Raw genomic sequence first — 16,766 nt, forward strand, 5'->3', positions numbered from 1 at the left:
GACTTAAGAGCACTGCCATGATGCCTGACCACTGGGCAAGCTCCCACACTCCACACAGGGAAAGCCGCTCTGGATTCTGCTGTTGTTTCTAAGGTAGGCAAACAAGCAGAAAGTGAAACAAAATCTCTCAAGCCTTCAGACATGATTAAAAAAAAAAGAAGAAGAAGAAGAAGAGGAGCACGGACATGTTTCAATCTGTTTTGTAGTTAGTGGGTAGAATGTTGAACAGTCGCCTTGAATTGGAGTATTAATACATGGGGTGATCTGAACTCCCCCCCTGCCACCCCGGAATTGCAAAGAGACGTTTGCTTGTAACAAAGTTTTCCTTGGAGCTGCTGGTTGTGACAGGCTGCAAACTTCCAATACCTCCATCTAGTTAATACGGAGAACCTTGTTCCAACAAGACTGGTCTCCATTTCCACTCTTGCCTGAGGGAATATCCAGTTTTCTCACCATCCTGTAACTTTGACTGACGCAATCAGGTTCTGGAAACCTGCCTTGTTAGTTTACATCCCAGCCTTCCAGGGATGATGTTAATTTTCCACTTAGGACCAGCAGTTGTTAAATGTGCTAGATCTTGCCTATAGGAATTAAAATATGATGGCACCTTTAGTACTTAGATGCCGTGCTTAGAAATGCATGGTAGGGACCAGTGCTGGATTGGAACGGAGGTAGATTAGATAATCTAAGGTGGTCTTCCCATGATTCTAAAATAGGATTATAGGATAATTCTCAAAAGGTATATTTTTAAGAGAGGCTTTAACCAGTGCTTTGATCCTGGATGATTATTGTTGTAAAAGTATAAATTTAAAGATACACAAAACTCATCAGGAGCAATAATCTGTTATAGTGGTTATACTAAGCACCCATAAAGAGTGGGTACAGGAGCAGTATATTGAGGGGAGCCCTCTTGGCATCCTTTAAATGCCATTAAATCATTACAGAAATCTAAGGTAGTAAGGAGTGACAAACTATGTGTAGAATATTTGTCCAACTCATACAGTAACAATAGCACATTCTTATTTGAGTGCCATTTGGTTAATGGTTCCATGTCACTTTACAAACATTAAGCCTTTATACCCATTCTACAGACGGTTAAAATGAAGTGAGATGCCAGTGTCATAAACTAGAGCTTTAACTAGAAACCTGGAATCTTGACTCACGGTCCTGTACTCGATCCACTTCACAAAACTGCCTCCAGGCTACTATCTGAATTCCATGTGTATTGTATAGAAGGGTCTGAAAGTCCTTTAATAAAAAGCCTTCTGTAAGACAGACGTGTAATGGCTCTTGGCTTTATTATTGCATGGAACTGAACATGTCAGGTAGGTGCTGAACATACACAAAGTGTCACTAAAATGAGGCATTCACCTCATGCTAGACTGGAGAGGGCGAATGAGGCTGAAAAGGGCCCAGTTAACCAGATAGCCTACGCAAGTTAATTCCCCTCAGGTGTGGCCTAACTCCTGATTGAGGTTGGAGCCCAGCTGAGGAGGAACAGGCAGGGCTAGTTTAAAGCCAGGAAGCTGGCAGTAGAAAGGGGGGCTGGAGCAAGGGAGCCTGCAATCTCCACCAAATTGTCCCAGGATTCACTTGCTGCAGGAGCAGCACCTCCTCCTGGCTGCTCTGGAGATTAGCTCCTTCCAGCTCCAACGTCCCCTTCCGTCGCTTGTGTGTGCCCCACAGCCATGCTCTTTGCGTAATTCAGGCTGCTCCCTCTTTGTGCTTGGACCTCCAGCCAGGTTGCTATGTGTCTTCCCCTTCCAGGGGTATCAAAGTCCCACAGGACAAACTGTCCCAGGCAGTCCTCAAATCCACTGCCCTGCCTGCATCACTTCCCCAGTGGCCAGCACGGAAACCCAGGCCCACCCTTTACTCCAGGTTCCAGCTCAAGGACCCTCTCATCAGGAACTAAGGTCTGCAACATCTTACCTTGCTACTGTTTCCCTGAGCCTTTTCTTACTCCGCCTCTCTCAAGCTTTCACACCATCACCCTTCTGGGCAAACCCCTCCCTCAGGGGTTGGCACCCCAGGCTTTCCTTCTTTCTCTCTTTAATGCCCAGAGAGTCACTGCAGGCTTTTCCACTGCAGCCCTGCTCTTTTCTACTGCCAGCTTCCTGGTTTTATACTAACTCCACCTGTTCCTTCTCAGATGGGCTTAATCATCAATTCACCTTTATGGCTGAGGAAGAGCTCAAACTGGCTAGTTTTATGCAAAGAGATTTCTTTAAATGGGAAATTTTAGCATGCATGTTATAGATTCATAGGCCAGAAGGGATCATTATGCTCATCTAGTCTGACCTTCTGTAGAACACAGGCCAGACAACTTCCCCAAAATAATTCCTAGATTTACAACCGCATGCTGCAAAAACAGCTAGGAAATCATATTATTTTACTTGACAGTGTGGGATACGGTGCTCAGTTTTAGCATCAATTTACTATCCTAACTCCTCCCTAGACTGGCAAGTTCACTAACCTGCCGGCATGCTGACATGGCTTAAGGGTTTCATTATACCCATTAACAATTAGATCATTTTCCTTTGTTCCCGCAACAAGTAGGGTCCCATCCAGGGCTACAGAGCACCAGTAGATTGAACAATGTTTTCTTAAGGCATACACAAGATTAAACACTGTTAAATCTGATGCATAATACCACAACATTGCCAGGGTCTTTTTAACGTTCATGTGTCTCATGGCAAGATGACTGACAAGGGCTACAATAAGGTGCTGAAAGGAATATTTCACCTGGCCCCTCAAACTTCAATGTAGAGGATTAGAACTAAGAAGAGCTGACAATATTGACTGAGTGCTACGATGGAAATATAATTAGCTAGCTGACATTTAATGGACAGAAATGCTCAGAATTTTTCACCAATTAAAGTAATTACATCAGAACCTGTATGTGCTGCCTTGCAAAAACCGCTGGTTTTTAATCCCCCTGATATAATTTAAATTTGGCGCTGGAACCACTGCATGTGTGTATGTTGTGGCTTTTTGCTGGAGCATCATTAGAAAATTCTTCTATGCAATGCTAAAAAACAAAAGTTCTCTTAACACAGTGCGCACTGAGTCTGAAAGAGCAGGCAATGTGTTTGATACAAATAACGTGGCTAAGTGTGAAGTAAGCTTGGAGAGATGAGTTTGATTTCAAAAATCCCTGAATTAGGCCAATATGGGCATATTTTGCTGCCAGCCTTCAGCTGGATGTCTGGCTGTCCATTGTGCTTCTTATGTTTTTGAACACTGATTAAAGTCTGCTCTTAAGTGTAAGTCTATTCCTATTTAACACCGCACTTAAGCATGTGTTTAAATCCCATTGAAGTCAGTGGTTAATGTTAACTTTAGGTCTGTTGGTTGCATTGAGACTTAAGCATGTGCATTGCTGAATAGGGATGAACTAGCTGAGTCCTAGATTAATACATTCCAAGGCCAGAAGGGACCATTGTGATAATCTAGTCAGACCTCCCGTATAACACAAGCCATGAACCTTCACCAAAAGAACTCCTAGAAAAGATACCCTTTGAACAGGGACTTGAACCGTGGACCCTCAGATTAAAAATCTGACCCTTTGTCAATTGAACCAACTGGGCTCATTTAAAAAAAAAAAAAAAGCCAATTTAGCTAGGATTTGAACCTGGGACCTCTCTTACCCTAAGCAAGATATACACACCTCTAGTTCAACAGCTATACTTCCATTGCGGCTACCTGTGTGTCCTGGCTACACTGCTCTACTCATGGTAGCTACCAGCAGTACGCATACACAAGCAGGGGAATCACAGCAATTGCTTGTAGTGTAGAGGCAGCCTAAATAATGCAGAATACTGAATCCCCAGGTTTAAAGACTAGCCTAATTGCATCAAGATATGCCTGTTCTGTTATTCTTTTCTCTATTTTAATTTGCCACAGAATTAAAATTTTATGTTGAAACTAAGACAAATGGGTCCAGAAAGCTAAAAGCTACAGTGAAACCTCAAGAGATCAACTGCGTGTGAGTGAAAAGGCCTTTAATACAGCTAAGTGACAGTATTCCTTTTCAAGACCACACCAAGGGCAGAATCCATACGAGAATTAATTTTAAACTAACCAGTTAGAGGTCTGATTATCAGGTAATACCTAAGTGGGAACTTCTCACCAAGGAGAGCAGACTAGAGAGATAAAAGGAAGTTGAGAATGAAACCAGACAATGTGGTTCTTTCTCCTCTGATGGACAGAAGTTCATCGCATGGGCTACAACAACGTTCTACTAAAGTTAATTCCTAATTTCTTTTGCAACATGTTTTCTCCTAGCACTACCCATAATCAACTAGTTAGTTTCACTGTAATGCAGTTTCACTATAATCCATTTTATTTGTGCCTTGTAAACAAGGCAAATAAATGCTTTGTTTAATCCTTTGACTTCCCAGTGTTTCAAGGGAGTTTCCCCTTAGCATGCTTCTTGAAGGCACATCATCATCAACACACATGTATTATGAGCCAATCCGGTAGCTCTCATTACCTGGGCAAGCCATGAGAATATTTGAAAGCATAGTTACAGAGCGTAAGGAGTTCCTTTGTTTTAAATTTAAAATAAAACAAGGTCACCCTGCTGTGCTGTAAAGCTAGAAATCCATTAAAGTTTTCAGGGGCTAGTAACTAGAGAGATTAGGTAGCTGAGAGATATGTCTGTGACTTCACGTTCTAGGCATTGAATTTCATTTGGTGACTGTTTTTAGTTTCCTTACCAATCAGCATCCCACCAACAGAAACATTAGAATAAAAAGGCCCCACTTTTAATTGATGACCACTAGGATGAAGTTTTCAGTAAGCACAGACCATGCTTGTAAATTAAGTTAAGCAAAGACATTGCAACATAGTCTTTAAGAAAATCATTTATTTGTCCATAATGTAACAATAAATATCAGGATCATATATATATATATATATATATTTAATAGGGGTCCAGCAATCCTCAGACTTGTCTACTCCACTGTGTGGTTTGACACACAAGCCATCATTAGCTGGCACCCCGAGAAGACAGCCTGACTGCATGTATTCATTTAAACATACATTTTCACTTACACACAGAGTAAATAATTTGCAGCATCTATCAGACTTTGCACTTGACATTAGACAGGCTGATTTTATTACAAAAGGCTATCCCTGGAGAGCACACAAGGAATCCACCAAAAAATAATACCAATCCAAGTAGTTTTCAGTTACTCTGCCTCACTCTTGGTTCTGACACATCAGTGTTTTGTAGCTATGAACGTACATCAAGATTTACTTCAGTGGACAACACGTTGTAGTCAATGAGGACCAGAGCCAGGATGCAATTTAAGATGCAAGATCAATTTTCATGGAGTCTATATAAGACCATATTGTGATTCTAAACAAGTGAAAATAAATTGTTGAAAACAAAAAAAGTCTCCCTTAGACGGCTACTTCAGACACTGATGATGTGGATTAATTTCACACCCCACAAAAAATCTTGGACAGTTTCCCACCAGATCTCTTTACTGGTTGCAGTACAGCAAGTTGTTTTTTCCATTGGCAGTCTCATGATAGAAGGGAAATTAACTCATCTCACCTCCTGGGCCTCTCTCTAATGGCACATAATGCACAAAAACTCCACAGGTAGGACTGAGTACAACAGCAACATGGTCCATGGCTGAACCAGTGGGTGCCTGAGTAATGCATGCAAAGGGAATGAGCAATGCCATGGTTCAACACAGAGATCATTAGAAATTCTCACACATACACCTTATAACCAATTGAGGGCTGTTTCTCCTAGCAAGATCTCTGAAAACCGAAATGCTCTAGGTGAAGCAGATAATATGTCACAGCAGCTGAGAAAGATCAAATAGGTTTTGCTCTGAAATGCTCAATATTTAAATCAACTAAAATATTTTGAAAGAATTTTAAAGTTTACTGTAAGCTTTTTTTTTTTTAATTGCTCAAAAATGTACAGAGGTGTTTTGGCTCCAATATTATGTTTCCGCAGGATGTCCTCTTTTACCAAAGGAGATAGGGAGGTTTTGACTACGCGTGTGTGAACATGACATTTTCAAAACATTTTTTATGAAGGGAGTAGCAACAAAAAGGCAGTACACCAAATACATTTCCGTTCCCAAAATGTTTCCTTTCACCTGCAAGTCCATAGACTTGTTCTTAGTGGTGACTCAAACAAATCAACATATGTGATGAGAAATGCAGAATGCTATATTCATTAGGCAACAGCGTTTGATTGAACCACTCCTCTCTTTTATGGACTATGCAGTACAAATCCTAGTTTGAACATGCTACTCTAAAATCTGTAATGTTAGGAGTCACAGATCTGGGAAGCAACTTATCCTTAATTTGTGTGTATGGTGCGGTTTTTTTGTTTGTTTGTTTTTAGGAAAAGCCGCAATAGCTGTGAATTGTATCTTGAAATTCTAGCTTTGTGAAACCAACTTAGAAATATTGTAACGCATCATATACAGCTTTTACTTTTATTTTTCTTGAACAGCAGTAGGAAACCTATTTGCTCTCTCTGTACTGCTAGGGTATATTATCTGCTTCACCTACAGGATCAAGACTTAGTACATTTATAACACATTTAAGATTTACAGTGTCAAACTTTGGAAATGAGGCAGTTAAAACCCCACAGTGCTGGTTCTGTTTTGTTTTTAAAGTCAGATCCCTGAAAGGAATTTATTGTAATACCACCTTGATGGTGTGTTGATAAGTACTATTACACTTGTTTTGATAATGTCTGCTGAAGCTTCAGAGTTTTTCAATAGCTTCTGGGGCATGCGTTGTACAATTCTGGAGGCAAGATACGTTTTAAACTTAAATTAAATCCACCACTTGTCTATAGTATAACTCTCAGTGAAATAGTAAACTAACAAGGTTTTAAAACGGGCAGTCTAAGAAAAAAGTTTCAAAGATATACACGGTCAACGAACTGTTTTTAAGAACTTTGCAATTAACAGGGCGAGGATGGCTAGGAAACTGTCAAAACTCGTTTGCAAAAATATTGCTGTTTAAAATACAGCATGAAAGACTGATTTTTATTGTGTCTTTCTAAAGAATGGTAACTAACCCCTCCCCTTCCCACATGCATTGTTTTAAAGGGTTGTAAGTAAATATGTGATTGCACTTCTCAAAATACAGTATTAGCAATAAATTGCTACTTGAAATGAAAATCTGAGGGTTTGTGTTTTTGTTTTGCCTTTGTCAGGCTGCTATTTAACAGTATTTGGCAAAAGCATCTCTGCTATTGGATTTCTGTCTTGTTTTTATATTGTCACGTTAGTCAGGATCTCCCCCTTCTGGCCAATATGAAGAAGAAGCAGCTCACACTAGGTGAATGCTTTCTTCCTACAGGAAGTTTGGGCAATACGCTGAAAGAACAGTTTGCAGACAGGTATCTTAAGGTGAGCTCTGAACAGGTACATCTCCTTTCTGGGTTTTTTTTTAATATAATGCAGGTCAGATCCCAACTACCACAAGCTAATTGTGAGAGTTACAGCAGTTTTAGTTTATGAATGAAAATCTATTTTAAAAAACCACAGATCATATACACCCACTCCAATTCATGTCAAATATTTGAGCTGTGTGAGCAGCACACACAGCGTTCTATGTTCAATTCCAATTTTCAGCATTGCTTGCTATTTGGCATTGGAGTAGTAATTTGTGTGATCTGCCATTTCAATCTGAGCTGAAATTAATTGGTAATTTGAAAAATGTGCAGGGAAGTTCTCACCAACCCCAAAGTTCTTTCTGTAGGTGTTTAAATGGCAAAATTTCCTCATTTCTAAAGGAATTCTATGAGCTTCCACAATGACACACACTGCCTATGCCAACAGTGAACCCGCCCAATAGTGTAACAACCCTAATGATCACTTTATATTCTCCTCTATTACCAATTCCTGTACATCGTACATTTCCCTGAAACACTGAAGGCTGCTTACCTACTGCTATATGCTTTGGGATCTGTCTCCTGTCAATGAGCCCTGACTTTGAACTCTCGTGATTACCACCAATAGGGAGCTGTATTGCCCGGGCTGAGAAGGAATTATTGCCCATGTTCTCTATTCACTATCTGAGACCCTGGTTCAGTTCAGTGAGATTTGGACATCATTCCTCATGGATGAATTCTTGGGGGAGGTCAGTAGCAAGGTGTTCTATTGGGAAAACCCTGGCTACGGAAGTCACACATTCACTGTCAGAGAGCTCCAGATATCTGGCATCCTCTTCACCTCTGTTTCACAATGCATTTCTCTGAGGGATGACATCCAAGTGGGATTAATTTGCCAGTGGGTGGGAATGGTTAGTAGTGTGATGGCCACTGTTCCTGTAACAAAGTGACATTCATTTAAGTTTTACATGGCTTTAGCTGCCAAGTGATGGGCAAGAAACATTTTGATGTACAGAAAATGATGACTTTCTCTAGCTCCCAGCAAGACAAAGGACACAGGTACTTCAGAAGTGAAGGTTAAGTACTGCGTTGATTTTAAAGATGTGTGTGGGCAGTTCGTAAGGTAGGTACTGTATGGCTGGGATTGTAAAATTCACTTTTTGTTGTCTACTGAAGGAGTGATACCTAGGAAACCTTGACTGCAGGACTACGATTACCAAAGCTGTGTCAGTTCAGAATGTTCTTTTTCCTTCTCAGTTCTACTGTGTGCTTTTAACTTCTGACCAGGGATTGTACTTAACCTCAGCAACCTGTGACCTTTGCATCCAAACCAGAGCGCTTTGTGATATATAACTTGGTTACTTCCTCAGCACAGGTAGGGTGAATGCCAACTGTCTTCATCATCTGTGCATACGTAGCGCCACATCTACCAAAAAAAAATGAACAAAGTCATACTCTGTACACATAACACATCTGTAATGGCACAAAGCATCAGACTGGGTTTACCTTATTCTCTTTTTCCAGAGCAATATCGAGTGGAGAAATTACATTTGAAGCTATTGTCCAAAAAGCAAAGCAGAGACAATCACCAACACAACCATAGTCTATGAAGGTACTTACGTGGTAACCATTCAAGGATTTATCTTTACAACATTGTGAGGTAGGGAAGGATTATTATTCCTATTTTTATAGATGAAGAGTTGAGGTACAGAGAGATTAATTCATGTGCCCAAGGTCACATAGTGAGTGTGGTAAAGCAAGGAACTAAATCCAGATCTCGTGAGTCACAGTCCAGTTTCTTAACTACAAGACCATACTTTCAGGTATTAAAACATTTGCAGATGGACATCAGGTTTTCCTACTGGTAGCCATGTAGGAAAAAATCATAGTTTGGTTTGCAGGCAAAAATCAGCTGGAAGAGAGATGAGACTGCCCTCTCAGAATATCAGACGGGGTATGGTGCTTACACTTGCAATTTCCTATAATGCAAACAAGAGAAAACTTCTCCAAAAGGTACATAGCATGCATCCATGATTTCCACTTCTGCACCTGCCAATCCTACTTGGTTAATTCCTTCAGTCTTCTGACCACAAGAGGCGTAGACCTAGATGACCTTTAAGGGTTTGTCTACACTGCAGCTAGGAGTGTGCCTCTCAGCCTGGGTACCCAGACTCACGCTAGTTCTGTGCGAGCTAGTACACTAAATTAGCAGTGTGGATGCTGCAGAGCAGGAGTTCAGACCGAGGGGGTTAGGTGGGCTGGGATGGTTAGCCTCAGCTGCCATGTCCACACTGTTCTTTTTAGCATGATAGCATGAGCAAAGCTAGGGCCAGTCTGTCTTTCCATGCTGAGAGGCACACTCCCAGCTGCAGTGCAGTCATACCTAAAATGTGCCACTATTCCTGTCAAGTCATTTTCTGAAAATGCTGCAACATGATCAAAGATCTAAATTTAAGTATTGTTTCAGGCTGGAAAAATTAGATACTGAGAAAAAAGGAAGAAACCTTCACTAGTATCTAATATGCATCGGCGAATCCCTGTAGGATAAAAATCAGCAGAGACCACACGTTACCAGAGCACAGATTATTTTGGCAGGGGACATCCTTTTAAATGGGGGATAAAATAAGAGCTAATATTTGATCAAGTGAAATGGCAGTTCAGACTTACTACGCCTGTATTGTACATTATAAACCCAAGACTTGTGAAATACAGCAGTATACCAACACCAAGATTTGACCTTCTGAAAATCTGTTACTGTGGCTAGAGGCAAGGCAGAAAAGTGCTCCAGTTTCAAATACTTCCTTTGCATTGGTTATTTTGGATAAAACTTCAAAACGATAACCTCCTAAAAAACGCAATACTAGAATTTCTACCACTGGCAACTAATGAACTACACATATGTTGGAAATATGCATATTTGGGGTATACTGCAGTCAACAATTTCCAAGATATTCCTCACATGATACTTGTGGTCCTGCTGCCTTAGTCCTTTCTGCTTTTCATTTATGCTACACTCAGAAGTAAAAGCCAACAACGCCATAATAATATGGTGATGACATTTAGGACAACTAGCTGACATTATCCTTAGGAAAAAGTTTCTCAGGGATCAGAGTTTGCCTTCTTCATAAAATAGTATGGCGTTCGGAACTATACATTTAATTGTTATAATAAACATTTCTGAAGATGCAAGTCAGTGACAAAGGGAGGAATGAAAAAAGCATTCGGGCACATCTCAGATCTAGCGGTGATGTTCTGCACTTTAGAGAGAGGACTTAGGATTGTTCCTCAAGCTAGGAGTGAAAAGAAGGCAGGGGACTCAACCCAAGAGGAGAAAGTGCCTCACTATCAATGAAAACAAACTCTCATTCTACATCAGACCAATGGTTCACCTAGTCCAGTGTCCTGTCTGTCTCAGTGGCTGGTACCAAACATTTCAGAAGGTGTAAAATCTCCATATAATGGGAAATTATGAAAGAACTCCCAACACATAGGAGAAGCTTCTTCCTCACCTTCTCACTTAGCAGTTGGCTTATGCCCTGAAGCATAAAAGCTCATATAGGGCTCCAGGCAATGAAGGAGTTGTCTAGTCTCATTTAAGTCAGATGGTGGCTAGACTTGAATCAGGATCTGGAAGGTGGCACATTTAAAGGGTCGAGATCCTTAGGAGACCCGACTGGTATAAGGAGGCCTCTCATGGACAACACATCAAAGTGAACTTTTTTTTAAAAAAAAAAAGAAAAGGCTTGTACAGGTTTATAAAACCATTTCCTGCCTTGTGGGCGCAATGCTGGGAAAGGCTTCTCTGTCATTCTTTGAAGGAACCAAACTTAATAGGTGGACACTCAAGTTGATTTTTTGATGTAACAATGCCTGGCCAATCATACATTTTGCCTAAGTTGTTCCTTAACTATAGCCATTATTTCTTTAACTAAATCCAGTATATCGCAATGAAGAACGACAGTATTTTAGTGAAAATATGTGTAATACTACATAAAAGTAACATAAAACATCGATTCTTTATAGAGTTGCCAAAATTCAGCAGATATCTTTTATACTCTTACAATAACTTAAAAATCAGGCTTTAAAAGTAGAGACATTCCTTTGTACTTACTTTATTCCAAGAGCAAATCCTTGAATCACTTCACCTGCATTTGGTCCAATGAAATGAAGGCCAATGATCCGCTGCTCTTTTTTTCGCAGGCATACCATCTGAATGCAAAACATCATGGGGCATGAAGCTGGGCTTCCCCAAAGTACTAGTTCAGCCGCCTATCCCCTATGGAGCAAAGCATTTAACCACTGCTTAAATCCCACTGACTTCACTGGGATTTACGCATGGGCTTAAATGATTTGCTGAACTGAGGTTTTAATCTACATTCCCAACACTTCAGGCTTCTCTGTGGCGCATCCTGCAGACTTTAGCGAGTCATCAGTAAACAATGATTTAAAGTAAGTGATGTGCTTTGTGGTTTGTCAGGTGACATCTTACAAATGTCCTTGGTGGTCCAATACCCATCCTAACCTCATTTTGACCCAGATTGGCCAAGTTAGCACTTCTCTGATTGAGATACAGGCTGGTCACATGGGAATTCTTGGCAGCTGATTAGCTGAACTTCCAAAGATGGTCACCATTGACCACAGGTCATCCCGTGCCATTATAATTCAGTCAAAGAACATTTATGGCAGCCTGTCTGGCTAGGTACATTTACCATATATGCAAAGTGACTTTTTTTTAAAGTTAGTCAAGCCCAGGAAGGAGCGAAGAGTGTTGAATCTGCTGTGGGCAATTAAGAGTGTGGAGGCCTGACTCACTGAATGCTCACCTGTGTTCCAGAACAACGCTGGAAAGTGGATTATACAGGACAGCATCTTAGCACTTTCACTCTAAGAATAGTGACAATCTCCCTATGTAGCTGAGCATCTGTATCAGGCACTGAATCGCCACTGGTCCAAAAGGCTCTGCTACGCATGTCAGCCTGGACTGTTAAAGGCTGCATAGGGACTGTGGATTCATTCATCAACGCTGTATAACAGCAGTACTCCTGATAAGACATTCATTAATATTGAAAAGATTGTAAACAACAAAAAACCTCTCACAGAGGTTCAAAGTCAACTGCAAGTTTAATGTTTATTCACTTGTTTTGTGGGAGAGTTTAATAAGCATTATCTGCAAAGTGACTCCCAGCAGATATTGTATCACTGCCATCTTGTCCTCAAATCCTGCTCTACCATTACCTCTATCTAAACGTAATGGCTGAGGAGAAGTAATGACACTTCACTTCTTATGCTGGACAGGACATTGATAAAAGCAACCTAACTGTTTTTGTAGGTTGCGTTTGACAAATGTATAGAGGGAAATCCCTTCAACTATCAGTGTCTGGCATATCCTAGGCATAGGGTGTTAAGAGCATAATACTTTGAGCTGGACCTATTAGGTCAATACATTCATCCCACTGCAAAGGTAGAAGTTAGTCCCCCCTGACATAAAAATGTACCAGATATTCCACTGATATTATGCTTCATCCTTGCCAAGCTTCTTTCTACAGTCAAGTGGGCCTGCAAACCTTACAATCAGAGTAAATGAACTGTTCCAAAAAATGAGATTTGCTTCAGGTCTGAAGCTCTGGTGTAAAACAGGGAGGCCTTTGTGGCTTGTTTTATAAGGACAAATGGGACGACAATTCAAAGATTACATTTAGCTGATGAAGAACTGCCTCCCTTGTCTTAAAGAAAAAAGGCGGCACAATAATATCCTGATCTGAATAAATATTCAGAAATTCCCTAAGAACTGAATGTGTTGTCTGTGGAGCACTCTATCAGCAGTGAGAACTGCTAACTCCTCGTCAAGTGCTTTGACGATGTAAAGTGTTATGTGAGGAATATCAAAAGTGTGAGACTGTGGCTAGAGAAAAATGGTTGATGATTGGGAAAAGAACCCATCAATTTTGAGAAAGTTTTTCAGCAATCTGACAAATGCTTTTTGTTCCTAAAGCAAAATATAGACCATATCACTTGTTTTAATAAAAGTTAAAAGTTCTGAATGCTTACTTTTATGTAACACTGAGTTGTCTCTCTTTCAGCCACTGTAAATTCCAAAGGTGTATAATATGCATGGTATACCTGATTGGGAAAAATGAATATTAAGATTCCTTGTTAGAATATATATTTCTATAACTACCAGACATTTGACATGATAACTTCATGATTATTATTATTGTACACAATTGGTACTATACACTAGTGCTGTATAAACAGAAAAATAGACCAAGATTGGTTTTTATAACAGCATTAATTAGTGGGCTAGATTTCTTTTTAAAGCTTACAAGATATGCAGTTACTGTGATAAAAAGTACACATGGAAAGCAAGACCAAGAGCAGAAAAAATCTTTTTCACGGAAAGCTCAGCTATTTATACAGGATATATCTCTCTCTATATATGAAAAAAGTCAGATTACTCATTTCTAGTGTCCTGAATTCAAAATAATCATCTGATCTTAATTTGATTCAGACCTCTTTTGACCAAAAGGTGAGGGAATTCCTAAGTTTTTGAGCATATGAAAAACTGTAAGCTCTTCATATCTGTAATCATGTACTGCAGGGGAAATTGAAAGGGTAATTTTTCCAGACTGTCCAGTAAACAATTTTTTAAATCAACCAATCTCTTTCTTGCAGTATAATGAGGTTCACCTATAGCCATAGCTAAGCCAAATGCTGTATGCAAAAAATCAACTGCTTGGAAAGAACAATTGCTTTGTTGCCATTTATGGTCCTTCAGGTGGTGTTAAGACCCAGAAAGCAATGAATTACAGTAGAAGTGATAAAAGCACTAAAGCCTAATGTTGATTTCAAAGCATAAATTGAGTATCAAGGTAACCAAGAATGTATCAGTAACTGACTGCACATGAACTAGGAAGTTGCCAATTATTACAATTTCCATTTCCACAATATAAAGCGTTACACCTAGATGACCTTTCTTTGAAGACTGAATAAAGAGACCCCTACATTTCTTTTGCAAAGTGGCTAACTGGAATCATGATTTGTTATAACAGTGCAGCAGTTGAATAGAAACAATGATTCTGAACTTCCTCACCAGCAATGGTGCATCGCAACTCATCATGGCTTGTGTGGATGGTGAATGTATTCCTGAAGCAATTTTATTCATCAGCGTGCAGTGCATAAGTATACCAGACCAGTGTATTTTCAATCAAACAAATGGAACTATAGTAGAAATCTGTTTACCTGAAAGTTCTAGGGGACGTCAGAAACCTTTAGGTGAATAAGGCAGCTGGGCAGCTAATTTTGAAGACTCAAATGGGATGTAGCAGTTTCATTTAATGATGGCTGTAACTTATCACTCATTAAAATAGTAATTTGGTTTCCCAAGTTACGTGTTACACCACCTGCTTTTGAAATTGAGGTCCTTGGTGTCTCTGGAGCAGTTACGTTCAATCTTCCTAACCATGTGGAGTAGTGGCTTGGGGATCTAGACCAATGGCTGCACAAAAATCACTTTTACTTGTTACCATAGTTTCCACAGGTAAAAGTTCCCATCTCTCCATGCTGAAACTAAGTCCTAGTTAAACAATTAAAAATTTTAATACCTCTAAGTTATCCAGTCCATAATGTTCCACTGCCTTTTCTTCTGACAGTCCTACACAACCGTATTCCAGAGGAGTGAAAACTGTAGTGGGTACCTGGCACATCATAAAACAACCCCAAATGTTACAGTCGAACCATATGATGAAAGACACTCACTAGGCATTTAGCAACTACAAAAATATGTGATTTGATAAGGAGACTTTTGCAACAGCGAGAAGAATTCTAGTTTCAGTGCACCCAGTCTGAAAAGCTGGATCCCAAATTAGAAAAAATGATTCTTGTCTATTTACTAGGGTGTTGGGTTTTGTTTTTAACCATTATAAACAATACTGAAAAAAAAAAAAAAAGTAACAACTCACATTGTCATAATCCATCAGTTCTGAAGACTGGCCAAACAGACGTTGAGCCAGCAACTTTCCTGCAGCCATCGCCGTAGGCGTCAATTCAGGGCGCCCCTGAGAAGAAAGAGTGGGAAAGAGATCAAGAAGCTAAGTGGAGAAATTATGTGAGGAAGTGAAGAGGCAGCAGCTGGAAGATTTTTTGAGAGGTAGCGCTGATGTTTTATAAAGGACCATGGCTGGTGGATTTAGGTCCCATCTAGATGTCATACTTCTCAGATTCACTCAAAGCCATTAGGTGGCTGCCCCAATACTTTTGCAACCTAACTGTTTCCTTCCTAGTATTCCAACTAACCACTACCTTAGAAATGGGATTCAGCAAATATCAAAACCAAGATTTCCCACTCTACCCACCCAAGCTTTTCAAACTTTTATTGACTATTGTAAAACACTTGGGGCATCTAATGACACTTCGATTAATTCCCTTCTCCCAGCTTATCCATAAGATTTCTATGTATATAGTATTAACTGTGAATCACTTCTGCGCACATGCGAATATCAGCTGAACTGCAAATTTTCTTGTAGTTTTCCTTGGATTTTATTGTCTCCTCCACCATCCATTGCACCTCCTTTATACTTGGATTCTCTATGTTAATACTCACTGAGTAGTGATGGAGTCATAGATTTCCATACCAAAAGTCAAATCCAAACAATTTAGTATTGTAAGCACTTATGTATACTGTACCTGATACACATGCTTCATAGGTCAATGAAAACTAGCCTATTTTTCTCCACAACCCATGACAAATCATGGAACTGCAAACCTATGCTTTTTTTGTTGTTTAAAAAGATCCATCAAATAATGGCTTTTCAAACAAAGCATTTTCGCTTCCAAGATCTGTAAATGTCATTTACCAGATGAAGTTTGCCATTTGTTTTTTCTTACATACATTTGCCTGAAAAATGTCTGCCAATCATTTCTGTAGCAGGAAATACAGATGTTGTTTTGGCATTCCAGAAATGAATAGAAGATTGGAACGAGAGATAAAATTGTGAAAGCACTGCCATGCATTCCACAAAACCCAACTAATTACTAAAACATCCATGCAGATAAAGAACAATTTCTCATAAAACAGCAGCTTTAAGACCTTCTCTGGTAAATATTTGAAGTCAACACTCACTTTGCAGTCATGTGTACAACTACTCAGTTGATTATCATTGATTTGAATTGTTCATAAGAATCCTTTCAACATATTAAACATTTAAGGCCTCCTAGGAGAATTTTAGAAGCTTTGAAGTGCTGTATATTTGTTCTAACACGACTCAGTTTTTTGGTCTTATTTCTGTTCAGAACACCCTAGCAAAGCAACATACAGTACCTTCCACCATTACAGTTGCTACAACACCCTTTGAAGAAGCGGATTTACAGTGGCTCCTACGTATGTTAA

The 16,766-nt window shown here is 39.7% G+C and overlaps 1 protein-coding gene across 4 annotated transcripts in view; it reads right to left on the minus strand.

Annotated features, from left to right (window-relative positions):
* Positions 1–4,853: 4,853 nt before the first annotated feature.
* The window catches only part of TXNRD2 (thioredoxin reductase 2), a 51,771-nt gene continuing 39,858 nt past the window's right edge, over positions 4,854–16,766 (minus strand). For 2 of the 4 annotated variants that reach the window (XM_073313201.1, XM_073313204.1), the window contains 5 exons: positions 15,340–15,435; positions 14,983–15,075; positions 13,430–13,501; positions 11,493–11,590; positions 4,854–8,807 (listed from right to left, as the gene is read on the minus strand). In XM_073313201.1, the coding sequence (XP_073169302.1) occupies positions 8,684–8,807; positions 11,493–11,590; positions 13,430–13,501; positions 14,983–15,075; positions 15,340–15,435 (483 nt within the window). In that variant the 3' untranslated portion in view covers positions 4,854–8,683. The remainder of the gene's footprint in view (positions 8,808–11,492; positions 11,591–13,429; positions 13,502–14,982; positions 15,076–15,339; positions 15,436–16,766) is intronic. The other 2 variants (XM_073313203.1, XM_073313202.1) reach the window with 2 other exon arrangements.

The sequence above is a fragment of the Lepidochelys kempii genome, chromosome 15 (genome assembly GCF_965140265.1).
Source record: "Lepidochelys kempii isolate rLepKem1 chromosome 15, rLepKem1.hap2, whole genome shotgun sequence".
Classification (NCBI taxonomy): Eukaryota; Metazoa; Chordata; order Testudines; family Cheloniidae; genus Lepidochelys; species Lepidochelys kempii.